The 13,919-nt window shown below is 40.6% G+C and overlaps 1 protein-coding gene across 1 annotated transcript in view; it reads left to right on the forward strand.

Moving 5' to 3' along the window:
• The window catches only part of LOC139300688 (xylosyltransferase 1-like), a 29,938-nt gene extending 22,688 nt beyond the window's left edge, over positions 1 to 7,250 (forward strand). The window contains exons 8-11 of the mRNA XM_070923854.1: positions 108 to 376; positions 4,182 to 4,377; positions 4,759 to 5,095; positions 6,928 to 7,250. Coding sequence (XP_070779955.1) covers positions 108 to 376; positions 4,182 to 4,377; positions 4,759 to 5,095; positions 6,928 to 7,250 — 1,125 coding nt within the window. The remainder of the gene's footprint in view (positions 1 to 107; positions 377 to 4,181; positions 4,378 to 4,758; positions 5,096 to 6,927) is intronic.
• The last annotated feature ends 6,669 nt before the right edge of the window (positions 7,251 to 13,919 follow it).

Genomic DNA, 13,919 nt, shown 5'->3' on the forward strand with positions numbered 1-13,919 from the left:
TGTGAGTTATACACTTACTCCTCCTTGTTTTATATATTGTTTTTAGGTCAACGTTGTTCTCACTGTAATCATCCCTCCTCGTCTCCTTCTGTCTTTTCTGACCACAGCAAGCGTCCAGACCCACCTTCTTTGCCAGGAAGTTTGAGGCCAGTGTCAGTCAGGAGATCATCAACCAGCTGGACTCCTACCTGTTCGGAACATACGCCTCAGGCACCCCGAGCCTCCAGGCCTACTGGGAAAACCTCTATGAGCAGGAGACGGATGGTCCCGCCAGCCTATCAGACTCCGCGCTCAGCCACTACCACGCCTTCGCTCGTATGGGACTGTCCCGCGCTGCCAGCTCGCTGCAGGGACATCCCAACGACAACAGCTGCAGGTATGAACATGGCTACCAGATGTGGATTTATTGCAAACAGCAGTACTGGGGGAAAATCTTCCCCATAGATTAGAGCCATTATAAAAGACTCATCTGTAAAACTTCTAAAAGGACACTTTGAACAGCAGGCATGAACTTTCACACCATTAAGGTTTAACTGACTCAGAACCCAGAAAAGTTTTATTTTATTTAGTGTATGATGTCATGTCATCTTACCAGCTCAGTACGAAAATTATATCAATGGGCAAATGCCATGGGGCACATTAGAGTGGAAGAAAAAAAACAAAACCTGTGTTGTGTTTGTGTTAGGTGAGCCAGTTGTGTTTGATTGTATATCTATATCCAGTTCTCTTAATACATTCATGGTACTAGGTGGTTCTTAGGTTCCAGGAGGTCTTTGCAGAGTCTTTAAGGTCTACAAGTTCCTTGGTTATTGAAAGGATTCAGGGGGTTCTTAATGTGGTTCCAGGGGTTTGTGAAGGAGCTCTATTGGGTTTTAAGTGGCTCCAGGAGTTCGTAGACAGACCCCAAGGGGTTCTTAAATGTTATGAAGGGATGCTTGGAGGCATTCCAGGGGTTCTTAGTGGGTTTGTGGGTTCATGGGGGTGTTCCAGGAGTTTGTGTAGGGGGTCCACAGGTTCCAAGATTAATTTAAATTTGAACAATCTCACTATATGATGCCAGTTAGAGTGCGTAAGAAGTGCATAAATCAGGTAGACAGAACCTTAAATGAGATGGTGGTCTGAGACATGATGCTTTCATGCTGAACCTGTTTGGTTCTTTTGGCATGTTTGCCTGTTTGGTTTGGATTGTTTAGGTTGCTGTAAATCAAACTCTGGGAACTGGACCAAGGACCCACTTTTCAGGCAGTTTTGGTGTAGTTGTTTGGTCCACACCAATGATTTCTGGTGCGACTGACATGCGAAAGCAAAGCTGAGACACAAGATTTAGTGTTATTAGATACATGATTTTAGCACAAATTCAAAAGACAAACTACTGTTAAATCCATTGCTGGTTGTGAAGTGTTACAGTGCTATTAGCATAGCTGCTATGTAAAAGTGATGTGTATATTTATGCAAATCATTTGTTAACCATGGTAGCATGTATGTGCATCAGCACGTTAGCACAGGGTTTTTACCTGATCATCAGAAAGTGAAAGAGTTCAAACTAGTGTGTTTAGTTTGTGCCCAACTCTGTGTACTTTAGCAGTTCCTCATTAAAATATGTGTGAAACGTAGCGACCACACCACAAATACCTCCGTATTTATGGCACAAGACCTCTTTCTTTCCCGTTTGCCGCTATTTAAGATATCAGGTCCGGCTGCCGTCTCCATTATTAATCATCATATTTGTGAAATCAGAGAAGAGAAATCAAAGTAACGTACAGCATCACTTACTGTCAGTTACCTGAACTTAGATTTCCCACATGGGTCCATGTAGTTGTGATGATGGCGGTCACGGAAACTGTCCAATCACCTTCATGTTTACAGCTCTTGGTGTGTTTGTAATTAGTCAGTGTGAACAGGAAACGGACCAAAAATAAAGGGAAGCAATGGATCATTTTTTCATTCGTTCAGACCAAATGAACTGAAATACAGTTGTGAGAAGAAAAGTAGTCTGTGCTCGAATTGTTTCTGGCTTTGTTCAAGCCCAATATCAGCCTCATACACAGGTATCAGTGCTCACCTGTTGTTGAGTTGTTGAGTGTATTAAGGTGCCCTGTATAAGTAATTTAACCGTTGGGTCAGTAAAGTTTAGCCTTGTGCTTTTTGCAGAGAGAGAAACTGCACAATCACTGAGAGGAGCGAGGAGGACTGGCAGATGAAATGTGTCTTTCCACTAAACTCACCACCACTGGTGTTTGTGTGTGTTTGTGAGTCCAAATTAAATATAAAGATAACGCTAGCTTGTCCTGAGGAACAGTCAGGCTACAGTGTCTGCACAGACTGGATTTTTCCAGCTGTGTGTGTGTGTGTGGGGACCCACAGTAGGTACAAGGAGGTACTTGTTGTTGGAGTTCGGGTGGGGATTGGTGGCTAGAATGGGTGGGGGCAGCATTATGGGAAATGTGTGTGTGTGTGTGTGTAAAGGGGGGACGAGGGGGGAGTTAAAACAGGACTAGTCTGTTCCCTTCAACCTGTGATTTCAGTCAAGTAACATCTCAGACCACGTCCACACTAACCTGCATGCATTTGAAAACACCATCCACATGTCAAACATGAGTACTTTGAGATAGCTTCCTTACAGATTTTGATCCACCCTCAAAAACAAGGAAACAGTGAAATCTCTTCTTCCCATTTTGCTTTGGAAACACCCAAAATTGTGCGTTACTGCCACCAACTAGTAAGTGACGTGTTTGTCTGAAGTTAACTCTTTAACAAACAGCGTCTGTTCCTGCTTTTGCTCCATTCAGTCTTGTGTGACTCTCTGTGGTCACTTGTTTTATGTTTCAGTACAGCTGATCACATGGTGCAGATGATGTTCACATTGTTGTGCTGCTCTTGTCAGACTGTTGCAGCAGTTTAAAAAGTGATTTGATCAAGTGTTCTGGGCTCTGGCTAATTACTGGGCTTCTCCATTCAAACCTTCTATTAAACCGCTGTTTTACTCTACAGCCATGCTAGCAGCTCTGTGAGGCTCAGCAGAGCTTTGAGCTAAATGATCACATCAGCATGCTAACATGCTGTTTATCAGGTATAATGTATATTAACAATAATTAGCACTAAACATTTAATAGTTCTTGAGATTAGTGGGTTAGCCGGCTATCTTTGGGCTTAACTCAGGTTTTCTGGTATCACAAAGCTGGCTCCCTTTTATCTGGGGTAGATCACCATGGTAACCTATGCTGCACGGCTAACTTATTCCAGAGCAGGCTAACTTCAGATGATCAGATCAGAACCTGCCAACAGGTCCACTGACCAATCAGATGACTGGAAAAATTGAGTCATTATTCCTGCTGGATCCCGACATAGTGACAAATGACACAGAGCAATAAATATTTTTATAGATCAGTGGAAACGCTTTGCTGTTCCAGGCTTTCCATGTGACCACTCGGGTTTTAAAACAGAGCTTCTTACAAACGGAGGGATAGTTTACCATCTAAATATATAATCACAAGTATAGCTGCATTTTAATTGCACAAAGATTCTTTCATTCCCGACGGGATTCCTGACAGTGTCGAGTGTCTCACTTATTTGATCAGTGCAGCTCAGAATAACTTTGTGATGAGAATTGGAAATAAAAACTATACCCACTGTTGTCTTTTATTAGAAAATTATCCACAAAGTGTGGATTATCTCCTATGATTTATAAATGCAGCATTTCAGTCAGATAGACCTTGTCAGGCATTAACTACTATTCTATAATAAATACGTTTATAATAATTACCACACTTATTTATAGCCTTTCATTTAATATTTGTCTCTACGACTTCTTATTGTTTTCTAGTTCTGTGATGATATTGTTCACCTTGTTGAATATCACTTTTTGCTGTCACTTTAACCAAATTTTCCTGCAGGTATATTGTTGCCTGTAAAAAAGCGCGTTCATGTGAAAGAGATAAACAGATAAACAGCTTCATGATAGCAGTTATCAGGATCACCAATGTGAGGATCAGGTCACCCAAAGAGAGCCAGACTATGTTGACCTTTCATCGTGGTTCAGGCCCCTGTTCTTTAAGATTAGAAATATTGACTGGGCCAGCTTTGTGTGGATGAAACGACAACACAGAAAGAAAAGATGCATTTTCAAATGAATCCTCTTTATTGCAGACATGGTCTAAGGACAGTATGTATGTGTCTCTCAGGTACATGGCCATGAGCCACCCAGTGTCGGTCCACCTCTACTTCCTCTCAGACCAGTTCCAGGGCTACCTGATACGTCATGTGGCCACTAACAAAGCCTCCACCCAGCTGGAAAGCCTGGAGACCTGGGTGACACCCAGAGACCACTTCACTCCAGCTAGCCCCCCCCACCCCACCAACAGGCTGCAGCATGTCCAGGTCAGATACACACACACACACACACACACACGTTCATATTAACTTTACCAACAACGACTTTTGAAATCTAACACCGATATTTGTTTTGACCAGTAGCTGATATTATCTGTGCACATTATATTTTCAAATATGTTCAGCATGTATTTATTGTTCACCTGCTTGCAACATGTAAGTTAGCCGTTTTCAAATCTGCACATTGTTGATGTCAGGTGAAAACCATATATCTCAGAATTGTCAAAAATCAACTGGTGTGAATAACATTTAAATAATTATTGCCAGATAGCCCTTAAATGACTGCAATCTTAGACCTCTACAGAGGTTTAATCTGAGCCTGAGACTCAGTCCTAACAGGGCGATGCTGACACTCTTCCTGTTCTTCAGGTTGGGACGGACTGGGATCCTAAGGAGCGTCTCTTCAGGAACTGGGGGGGTCTTGTGGGGCCCGAGGACGAGCCGGTGGCCGTGCAGCGCTGGAGCCGAAGCCAGAGCAACCTGACGGCCACCGTGGTGTGGATCGACCCCACCAACGTCATCGCCGCCACTTACGACATCCTGGTGGACGCCTCTGCTGAAGTCACCCACTACCGGCCACCGCTCACCTTGCCGTTGAGGCCCGGGATGTGGACGCTGAGGGTGCTGCACCACTGGAACCCACTGGGCCAGACCACCTTCATCGTGGCTCCGCTGGAGTTCCATCGACAACAGCCCTTACAGCAAGGTGAGCCGGTGGTCTACACCTGTTGTTTCAATGTGCCAGATACCTGTTTAATCAACGTTAAAGTAAATAGTCTCAGATTGGAATCGGCAGATACTCAACATTAAAGGATTCACATCAGGATCAGAGCTAAAACAACTGGGACATCCTTAATTATAGGATATGTTGCTGTATTGCTATATATGCGTTTTCTGGAAATTCAATTTCGGGAGCTTTTTGATGTAACATGGATTTTCTGGAAACATTTTCTGGAGTGACATCATATGTAAACTACTGCTTCCTTATTACTGTTATTTTGTGCAAAGAGTCAATGAAATATTAAAAATATTACTAATTTGGCGCAAAGTTTGAGCATCAACCTTCAGAAACTCTCATGGAGACACCTGTTGAGAGCTTTAGAGGGGTCACTGTAGTTCACATGTCAATAACAGATCTAATACTTAAATTACACACACACACACAGAGCAGAGGCCCTCCTCCACAGCTGTCAACACCATGCATACGTATATTTATAGTGTCAGTATTCAGTCACTCACTCACGCACAAACAGGGTCACCTCTATCCAAATTAGCCTTTCCTGGGTTACCGTTTGTTTGACCCTCCCAGACCTGTGTGTGTGTGTGTGTGTGTGTGTGTGTGTGTGTGTGTGTGTGTGTGTGTGTGTGTGTGTGTGTGTGTGTATGTGTATGTGTATGTGTATGTGTATGTGTGTGTGTGTGTGTGTGTGTGTGTGTACGTGTACAGGGGATAACTGCAGAACTCTTAAGTAAAGCCTGGTGCATGAATAGACAGTGGGGTTTCATTGGCTGGTGTCATAAAGTGAAAGTGTCATGTGACGTGATGATCTGAGTGTGTGTGTGTGTTTGTGTCATTGTGTCATGCCTCTGTAACTTGTGCCTGTATGTTAAAATATGCGCTCACATCTAAATCACCTAAATCAAACGTATGAAAACAAAATCCGTCCACACATAACAAAAAGATATTTAACCCAAACTGGAAATGACATATGTCCTTGCTCATTTTGTAAAACACAATGTTAATGCGTTGTTTTGTATGAAAATATATAATGTACAAAAAATATACCTATAAAACAAATGCTTGATTCAAACTGAGCGAGAACGTTTGTCATTTCCAGCTACCATTTTGACAGAGAGGCACAACTTTTTATTTAGCAGCAGATGGAATATTTGAGGATCTGTAAATACCTCCAGAACAGCACTAAGTTTAGTTAAATTACCTAAAGATTGCTGGAGATTTCATTTTTGGAAAATTGCTTGGCCCATTTTTGACCTCTGTACGTTACTCCATAACTTGGTCTCAGCGCAGACCTTAAGGGACAAATTCAAATGTTATTTTTTTTTACCTGTTATCTGGCAGCAGTTTGCATCTTCAAAGGGTATTTTCTTGATCTCTGACAACATCTTTAAAGTTTCAATGGAGTAGTTCTACAGATTGTACTACAAACATCTTCTTCGCTGTGCAGTCTGGAAATACTGGATTTAAACTTTGGTTTGGCCCGGGGCAAAGTCGTTTTCATCCCAGGCAGACAGAGATCGAGAAAAATAACTTTGAAGATGTAAACCGCTGCCTGACAACAAGCAAGGAAAATAACGTTTGTATTTCCCCTGAAGGTATGTGTCGAGGTCACGAATGAGGCTAGAAAATTGGATGCCTACAGTTTTTTGGTGAATGGCTAAAAAGCTTCTGTCTAGTGTGGAGGAGGAAAAAAAGCTTTCCAGATCCACCGCTTTTTAACTTGATCTTAAAATTCTCCTTTCCTCTTCTCCTCCTCCTCCTCCTCCTGCCCCCTCCTAACTCCTGGACCTGCGATCCAGAGGATGCCCTGCGGTTGCACGGCGGCCCAGCCAGAAACTCCTACATGGAGCAGAGTTTCCACGGCCTGAACCCGGTCCTGCGGCTGCCAGTGAGCCTGGGCGCCGTGGAGGAGGCCGAGGCCAACGCTGGCCTGACGGGGGCGCCGCTGCGTCGCTGGCTGGACCGGCTGCTTGAGGGCCACTGGTCAGCCGCAGACGTCTGCTCGATGGGCCCCAGCGCCTGTCCCGTCATGCAGCGCTGCCGTCTCACCGTCTGGAGCTACGCCAGCCCCGACCCCAAGTCTGAACTGAACCCGCCCAAAGAGGACGGGCGGATCAGGTAGCAGACGGACGGACTGAGGGAGGACGAGTGGACGGAGGAGAGGAACAAATGAAGGAAGGCATGAGGCCGATGTCCCGTTTGTGTCTGATATTTATTTATTTTAATTTGTGCAACGTCAGAGCGAAAGGAAATGGATGGATCAAAGTTTGGAGGCAGAGACGGGATGAAGAGAATCGGACTCAAACACTGAGGAAAAGTATTCTCCGTCAGTCCTCATTCAGTCTGCTGCTCTCACTGTTATTTGGGACTACAAAGCTGTATGTGTGTGTGAGTGTGTGAGTGAATAAGTGTGTGTTGAAGCAGTATGTTAGAAGAACTTTATACCTCTTGTCGTGAGTGTTTCCCTGGGTTAAGGTACGCAAGTGTGTTTTACATGTTCAGATGCTGAAACTCAAAGTCTGAGGCCATCAAAGCTTAGTTAGGGCTCAGATAAACTGTGTTTTAATCGTGATGATGTTTATTTTATTTCAGACTGTTATCCCAAGATTACAATTTAATTCAAGGTTTCCCGTGATCCTGAAATCTTTGAATACAACTTTCTAGTCATAGGACTTTTTTAACACGGATATAAATAGGAACATATTTAAAAGTTTTTCAAACTTTTTTTCCCCAATGTCATCACAATTGCTGCCAGCTGAAGTTGCAGGTCTGCTGAGGTGAAAGTGAAATCAAATTGGTGGATGCAGTAGAGGCAATAAGTGAAGACAGGTGACACAAGTTGGCATTATTTTTAATATTCAAATAAAAAGTCAACAGCTTTTATCAGCCGCAAATGTTACCATGTGTAATTGTTCACTGAAAAAAAAGTATTTAGTTCTCTTGAGATATCAAACTATCTCATTATCTTAAAATAATAAAATCGAGAGGCCATAATTAATTATTAATTATCTTGGGATAACAGGCCTGAGACACTAAATTGGAGCATTACTTGTTTTCCTGAATAAGAGATAAAGAACCTAAAGTCATTAACAACCATTGACGTTCTCATACAGGGCCAGGAATGTGTCGGGGGGGCGGGGGGGCTGATAAATTATTCCCTCAAATTACTAATTTGTGCACAAAATATTTATTCAATTCCTTTAACTTGCTTACTTGTACCCTCAAATGAAGTTAACATTCACTTTGAAAGTGAGCTCTGACTGAACGTAGTCTCTCTTGCCGGATGTTTAAACGTGCAAAGCAGAGACCACGGTTCACCTCTCCACAAAGTGCTGCAGATGATTATTAGTATGTTGGAAAACACTGACAAACTGCCAGTGGTGGAATAAGTTCTCAGATCCTTTACTTAATGTAGTCATACAATTAAAAAAACAACAAAAAAAAACGACATTACAAGTAAAAGTCCTGCCTTTGGGTTGTTTAATCTATGACAATATATTAAGTTAAAAAGTTAAAACTACTTAAGTACTCACAAAGTACCTGTTAAGAACTTGTTGAAGTTCTTCTCCCTTGACACTGACCCGCTCTGTATTCTGATGGGTGTTTCTTTCTGTGCCATGTCTGAATCCTTCAGACCGCCTGAGACTTGAAGTGTGAGACGTCCGCTATGCTGGAGCTCAGAAGAGATTCACCTCCTCTTTTTGTCCTTTTTACTTTACACTTATTTTTTATCTGCTCTTGGCTGTAGAAACTGATGTGACTGTGTCAAAGCGTACAGCTGCTGCGTGAGTAATTTATTCAGACGTTTATATAAACTTTTTTTTGGTCAGTGACTAATATTTGATATGCTGATATTTGTTTCTAGTACAAAAACCTCTGCCTTTGTCTGTAAAGGCCTTCAAGTGTTTGAGGCGCAATGGTAATTGTTTGTCAGTTTTGGGTGGCAGCGTTAAATGGCCGCCTCTCCTCGCTGCCCTTTGACTTATCTGCTCTCATTTCAAACTACTTTACAGCTACGACCACAGCGCTAAAGTACAGCTACATATTTTAAACTAAGTCGGATGTTTAAGTCATGTTTTTGTCCTTAAGTTTGACTGGACATTTATAGGTCAGTAACAGTTACAATATTTTGTATGAACCAATCTCTCAAAATGTTTTTTTTATTAATCGTTTACCTTTAAGATGTCAAAAAAATAACAGCAAATGCCCGTCAACAGTTAGCAGAGCACAAGTGAGGCCTTAGAAATGCACATGTATATTGTACTGTGTGTGTCTGAGCACTGAGACCCCAAAGGTACTTAATTTATAATGACTTGAAATGAAAACGAAAGCAGCGAATCTTCATAAGAAGAAGCTTTAAACAGCAAATCAATTGGTTATCACTTAAATTAACTGTAAAACTAATCAGCAAGTTGTTTCAGGGCTAAACATTTCAAAACAGAAAGAAACGGTGATTCAATATTTCTGCATTCATTTCAGCTTTATGTTTTTGTATTAATCTCATTTTACATATTTCTGTGTTTTTAACCAGATTTCCTTCCATACTAAACATTACTTACATGTGCACAAAATATTTAATTTGACTTGCTGTCAGTTGAGTTAGGATGCAGCAGGTGAGGAGGGAAGAGGAAGAGGAGGAGGAGGAGGAGGAGGAGGAGGAGGAGGCCACCCAAAACATTTAGATGCACCTTTATATTTCCACGCTGCTCAGCGATGGACAGCTGGCTCAGAAAGTATTCATACCAAGTCTGAGTTGCACCAGTAAGGATAAAAGTTGTCCCGTGTGAGAGGCTTTGCTAATGTTTTTATGAGGTTGGTTGTTTTGCCTTAAGAATTCACACAGCGAGTTTTAGTGAGAAACACTGAACATACAGTAAACAATACTGTTAATCCACAATGACAACTCCACAGGGAACCTTCATGTCAAAATCTGTGCAACTGTTAAACCTGTTGAGTTAGGTTTTAACTGGATTTGCAGCCGTTCTGAATTTTAGCCAAAACGGGCTAATAATATGACAATAGTTCGACATTTTGAGAAATATGGTCATTCGCTTTCAGGCCACGAGGTAGATGCTGGGATTGACACCACTCTCGTGTCTGTACGGTGAAAATGAAGCTCCAGCCAGCAGGGAAGTGAATGAGTGTGCTTCAGGCTAGCCTAACTCCTACACAGATGTTGCTCATATTTTCAAAATTGAATACAGTGTCAGACAGAACATTAATCATTGCGATTTTTTAATCAAAATAATGCAAAGCAATCTCAAATTAACAAATCTTAATCCTTGGTGGTGCAATTCATCTTCAGATAGTTATATTGTTCATTACTATAAAAGCTAATATTTAATCATGTGTGTAGTTGACATATGACAATATTATTGGGACCAAAACTGGAGACCAGTGAGGTTTTCTAACCGTGAGGGTGAAGCTCAGAATGAACTGTTGTTCTGCGACAGTCAGCACTTAAAGTAAGGACATGAACAGGAAGTTGTTCTGGAAAAGATTGTGACTATTATAAGTAATTTATTATTGGAAATGTTTGGGTTGTGGATCAGCACAGTGCACAGGACCAAAACATGCATGAACATCAGTGACTTACTGCCACTAGATAAAGGATTAAATAGAAGAGGTCCAGTCAGGCCATGTTTAACTGTTTGATCTGCATTAGATTGATCACCAGTATTTTGATATCAGAACACTGTAAAATATGGTAAGCTCTTATTTCCGTATGTGGTGCGAGGGGTATATCAGCCTGTAAGAGGATGTTCTCCACTGACTTGAAAATCTAATAGTCAACTCATTGTTAAAAAAAGACTTCTGGCGTCTCCTGCTGTCCGCAGTAAAATCAAATAATGGAGTTCTAGTCTGATTTTGTGATTGTGTCCCAAATAAGGAGAGTTTGACTCTGTTCTGGTTTCATTCTAATGCTGAACTCAAACAGTTAAACTGTATGCTGACCAGGTACAAAACTCTACTCTTTAAATGTATTATAAACATGTTTTTAGTTATGATAGATGCCAGTCAGAATCACTCCTATCACAAAGTTCAAACATCATTTGTGGCCACCCTAATTCCTTCAATATCTTTATATGTCAGCAGTCATTTCGCTGTCATGTCAGTCTCAAAGAAAGTCCTAAACATTAAAAAAGTTAAGGAAAATTACAAACAATGACAACAAATACAGCTTTTAGTTTCTGTTTCTACTCTGTTGATTTGAGTTTTATGTCCGATAAGATATATGATGAGAGAGTCGATGTAAATCAGTATTTTGTAAAATGCTCATAGATGATGTACAGTTTATAAGTTAATGACATAGAAAGGTCCAGCTCTCTGGACGCAGTGCTGTGATGGTGCCACAGAAGTCATGTGACTGTTTTTAAGAGATTCTGGTGTGAAAGTGTTAAGATGTTGATGAAGTCTTCAGATTCTAGAGGAAGATCCCAGCTGAGAGGTTTGTTCTCTTCATGCTTTTTATTTTTGCTGTTTTCTTTTCTACCCAGTACCAACCTATTTTTGTTTGTTTTTCTTCCAGTGCCAGTTCTGTCTTACTGGCGGTTCGTTTTGTTATTTTCTTGCTTTTCTTTATTGTTCTCTCTCTCTGGGAGTAGTGCTGTGCCTTAGCTGTACTCCTGTTTTAGGAAACCCTCTCTGAAAGCATCAAAAACTCAAACTCAAATGTCCAAAAACCAAACAAAAAGAAAGAATTGTTGTGAATGCCTTATAAATGACCTTAGTGGTTTTGAAGTTAATTTTTTTTAAATAAAACAGAATCTCCCTTTATTGTGTGTCTCTGCGGTTCATTTCACACTCATGTTTCTATCTACATGGATTGCTGTGGGAGTCAGAGGGCTTCAGTGGCCCCCAATAAAATTAGGTGAAGGAGCTACTACTGCAAGTCATTTTGAGGTACTTTATACTTCTACTTCACTCATTTTCAAAGGCAAATGTTACTTTACAGATTCAGATTTCACATACAAAGCACATGATGGGCCTATAAAATATGACACTTAAAATAGAATAAACTATGAAACACTATGAACTAGTTGAAATGAGTTTCACCTTAGTCAAGAAAATGTCTTCTGTGCATTAAGGCATCTGTAATAAACCAATGACGTAACGTTCACGGGGGCCTAAGAAGTACTCTTCTTACTTTTGATACTTTATGAAGATTTTTTTATTAATACTTTTACTTAAGTAAGAATTTGGAAAATGCAAGACATTTTACAATGGAGCATTTTTACATCACTATATTGCTACTTTTGTTGTTGAATACTTGAATACTTTTTCTACGACTCGTTTATGAAGTAGACTAGAATTTAGATTTAGATTTTAAAATGCCGATTTGAAGTCTTAGTTTTTGGTTGCTGCCATCATTGAGCCAGAAAATCCAAATTCAGTCAGAAGAGGGCAGAAACTGGATAAAGCTGAGGAGAGACATACTCTTCTTTGGACATTAACATCTTTTTAACAGACTTTATATAAGTAGAGATCACTTCAATGTCACTGTTTCCTTGGAGCAGCATGTCGTGGCCATTAGAGGAACTGCAGCTTAAATTCAGGCCTTTTGGTTAAAGAAGAAACTATTAAAACACATCAGTGAGCCTCGCTGTTGCACTGGGAGACATGTTCCTCCATCACCATGAACACACACACTGTAGTTTATTGTGACTCAGTCCTACACACACCGTCCTGCTGCCCCAAATACTCACTAGAGCACCACGTGGATTCATCCAACGCTGAAAATAGTCCCCTGAAAATGCACTATTTCCATGTTGTTTATAAAGATTTACATCTTCAGTAGGAACCAATGGGTTTGGAGCTGAGAGCTACAGACAGGAAGTCAGACAGTATTGAACATTGTTGGTTTTGGTCTTTTCACGGGAAAATCCCTTAAATCCTTTAAATATACATGATTTTTTTCAAATTTCTCGACTCGTGTTTTTCCTGTCTTATTTGATCTGAAAATATCTTTAAAAATGTTTTTATTGAACACTTCATATCTGCGGTGAAGAGCACCCACAGCCAGTGGGGATGGAATCATCAATACAGCTGATCGATGGACACACAGCTGGAAGGACAGAGCTAATTATTATTAGAGTAAGCTGCCGTTAGCCAGCATGTGACGCTGACCATAACTTAAATCATACATACAGAAGCCCATGGAGGACGCGGCTGTAATTACCATATCAAGTCTGTAAGAAATAGGTCATTTCACAGAAACTCACTGTTCACAGCTCAGAACATAAACAAGTGTTGCAGAGACAAAGAACCTTTCATGTGTGTTAATGTCTGCGATGTTCCTGATGGGAAAACCCTCTCATGGACTCTCAACACCAGCCGTCCTCCTCAATAATGTCACTTTGTTAGTGCATTAAAAGAGGGCTGCGATTAAAGCAGCATTTATCACTTCATGAATATATAATGAATACTACATTTGTTCATTTAATGTTGTTTGTTATTTTATGAATATTTTATTTCTTCCCCTCTGCCTTTCGTGACTAATTTATTAGTCATATTGGAAACTTTCTATTTGATTAGTTAATGAATATGGCTGCATGAATGCTAAAACTTTCTGGGGGTGTGTTGTTCTTATACTATACACACACACACACACACACATATATATGTATAACATAAGTATAACATTTTTCCTCATGAATATTACTAATATTTATAACACTGTAGGCCATTCCCTCTGGGGAAATACACAAACAGATCATTATTATCTCATCTCAGTTATGAGTAAGTAAAAAACTTAATCTGCCAATATTATAATTTAACAGTATTTTATAAT

Source organism: Enoplosus armatus, chromosome 17, assembly GCF_043641665.1.
Source record: "Enoplosus armatus isolate fEnoArm2 chromosome 17, fEnoArm2.hap1, whole genome shotgun sequence".
Taxonomy (NCBI): Eukaryota; Metazoa; Chordata; class Actinopteri; order Centrarchiformes; family Enoplosidae; genus Enoplosus; species Enoplosus armatus.